This window comes from Sapajus apella, unplaced genomic scaffold, assembly GCF_009761245.1.
Source record: "Sapajus apella isolate SASKATOON/1434 unplaced genomic scaffold, GSC_monkey_1.0 scaffold172, whole genome shotgun sequence".
NCBI lineage: Eukaryota > Metazoa > Chordata > Mammalia > Primates > Cebidae > Sapajus > Sapajus apella.
This window is the reverse complement of record NW_022437112.1, coordinates 1,095,452-1,098,318: the sequence shown is the minus strand read 5'-3', so window position 1 is coordinate 1,098,318 and position 2,867 is coordinate 1,095,452. Positions and strand designations below refer to the sequence as shown.

At 45.0% G+C, this 2,867-nt stretch overlaps 1 protein-coding gene across 1 annotated transcript in view; it reads left to right on the top strand.

Moving 5' to 3' along the window:
• The window catches only part of CD99 (CD99 molecule (Xg blood group)), a 51,937-nt gene that overhangs the window by 35,876 nt on the left and 13,194 nt on the right, over positions 1-2,867 (top strand). Inside the window, exons 5-6 of the mRNA XM_032267803.1 lie at positions 267-311; positions 1,910-1,978. Of these exons, the coding sequence (XP_032123694.1) occupies positions 267-311; positions 1,910-1,978 (114 nt within the window). The remainder of the gene's footprint in view (positions 1-266; positions 312-1,909; positions 1,979-2,867) is intronic.

The following is a 2,867-nucleotide window of genomic DNA, read 5'->3' as shown; positions in this document are numbered from 1 at the left end:
CCCCCCCCCCCCGCCCCTCCTCTGAGAGCCGCTCTCCGGGCTCTTTCTCTGTCTCTACCTTTATTTTTTAACCCTTTTCATCTGAGAGAATAGTGATGCAAAAAGGGTCAGGAATTCACTTTTTCTGATGAGATCCTGGTCGAGCTGACATTCAGAAAAGTATTCAGGAAGATGGGGCTGTGGCGTTCTCTCGGTCTGTGTATGAGCTGGTTCCTTCCTGGTTTCTCTCTGAAATTTGGTGTTAACTCCTCTTTTCCGTCTTTTAGGGGATGACTTCGACTTAACGGATGCTCTTGGTGGTGGAGGACACAGTGAGTATCTCCTTTCGTCTCCTTGGTAGCTGACCTGCTTATTAGCACCAAATGATGATCGTTTTGGAGAGAATTATCCCATTTAAATTATAGCGGGAACAGGTTTTCGCAGTGGAAACCTAGGGAATAGCTGTGTTGGTTTGTTTCTGCTGTTGCCGTTGGGACTTTGCTGACAACCTGCGTGTGTGCGTGTATTTTAAGACTCTTACAGTCTTTAGAAGGACATGAGACGAATGTGCTGTGGGAAGTAGAAAAGTTCCTTTTTAAACTTTCCTTTCTTGTTGAAGAATAAGTGTGCTAATCACTCTCTGGGAAGCCCCCTCCTATGCAGCTGTTAGACACGCCGTGCTCACAGGCACGTAGTACATTCTACGTCCTGTACTTTCACCGAGATACCCGTGCTGGACGTGCACACAGGCGTGTCCCAGCTCTCCGTGGCTTTCACCCGTTTTTAGTTTTAAGTTGTCAGCCAGTCAGGTTTTAGTTTAGATACTGAGGTCTGGCTCCAGCCGGCGGAGATCAGACACAGGAGGAAGGACGACCCCCAAATGCATAGGGAATAAATGTGTGTGTTTTCCTTTGTTCATTGTACTCTTGTGGCAAGATAGGGGTCCCCTTCCTGCAGTCCAGGAAGTAAAAATTGCATTGCTGAAAATCCTTTGTCTCAGTGCTCATTTTTCTTTGTGGCACTGAGCATCTATTTCCAACATGTGCCTGCCTTGGCCATGGCTGGCTTCACGAGCATGTGACCCGTGCAGTGGCACAGGACCCTGTGCCATATTGGTTTCACGTGGGCGCCATATTGGTTCACTGATATGACCGCTATCTTGGAATACTTAATAGAATATGAAAAATGAGTGCCGCAGTTTTATTTTGGCCCCAGAAATTCTGTAGGTGGTGTGGAGGCCACTTTCATTTTTTTTCTTAATTATACTTTAAGTTCTGGGGTGCATGTGCAGATCGTGCAGGATCGTTACATAGGTATACACGTGCCATGGTGGTTTGCTGCATCCATCCCCCCGTCATCTACATTAGGTATTTCTCCTAATGTTATCCCTCCCCGATTCTCCCAAATCCTGCTCTCCCTCCCCAATCCACCCACCTCCTGCTATCCCTCCCCTATCCCCCCCACACCCCCAACAGGTCTCAGTGTGTGATGTTCCCCTCCTTATGTCCATGTGTTCTCATTGATCAACACCCACTTTTGAGTGGACATGTGGTGTTTGATTTTCTGTTCCTGTGTCACTTTGCTGAGAATGATGGTTTCTAGCTTCATCCATGTCCCTGCAAAGGACATGAACTCATCCTTTTTTATGGCTGCATAGTATTCCACAGTGTCTATGTGTCATATTTTCTTTATCCAGTGTATCATTGATGGGCATTTGAGTTGGTTCCAAGTCTTTGCTACTTTAAATTAAGAAGCGTGGCTCAAAGTTGAGAGGAGGAAATTGGCAGGAGGCTCTCTGTGTACAGGTATCCCTGCCGGGACAAAGGACAAGGTCCAGTTTCTGTTCAGGGAACCATCTCTACGTAAACTGTTGTTTCATTTTCTTTACTGCAAGGCACTTACAATTGCCACTCTCATCTTTCACAAACAGATGACCCAGCACCACCGAACCCACCCAAACCAAAGCCAAATCCACACCCCAACCAGCCTAGTTCCACTGGTAAGTGCCGCTGGCCCTGTGGGATGTCTCCATAGTGTTCAGAATTCCGTGATATTTATGTCAGCTGAGAGGAGGTGATTTCCGATGAGTGTGTGCTGACTGTTGACTGCCGGTACGGGGTAAGGCCCCTGTTTACATAGTGGAAAATGTACTTTGCCAAACATATATTCAGCTTGGATTTTACCTTTAGTTTGCTCCTTTTTTTTTTTTTTTTGAGACAGAGTCTTGCTCTGTCACCCAGGCTGGAGTACAGTGGCGCCATCTTGGCTCACTGCAACCTCCACCTACTGGGTTCAAGTGATTCTCCTGAGTCAGCCTCCAGATTAGCTGGAGTGACAGGCGCATGCTGCCGCACCCAGCTAATTTTTGTATTTTTAGTAGAGACAGGGTTTTGCCATGTTGGCCAGTCTGGTCTCGAACTCCTGACCTCAAGTGATCTGCCCAACTTGGCCTCCCAAAAGTGCTGGGATTACAGGTATGAGCCACTGCGCCTGGCCTAGTTTGCTACTGTTACTTCCAAGTTCCATCTTATGGAACTTCTGAAAAATTGAATCTAAGAGTTTAAATATAGACTAGATATAGAGAAAAGTGTTGGCATACACATTCCTTACGGAGAAGCTAGTGTGTTTTAAATCTTCTGGCTTTTAAATATTTAAGTCAGTTTTTCTGACATATCACAGCATTTTCAGAGTAGCTTATTTGAATAGCACCAGTTTTTTTTTTTAGCTGAATAGTTGTTGAAAGTTTATTTTTTTTTAGTTTTTTTTTTTGTTTATGTATTTAATTTTTAATAATGTCCATATCTTGTTGACATTTTGATGGCTATTTTATATATCTCTCTCTGTGTGTGTGTGTGTGTGTGTGTGTGTGTGTGTGTGTGTGTGTGTGT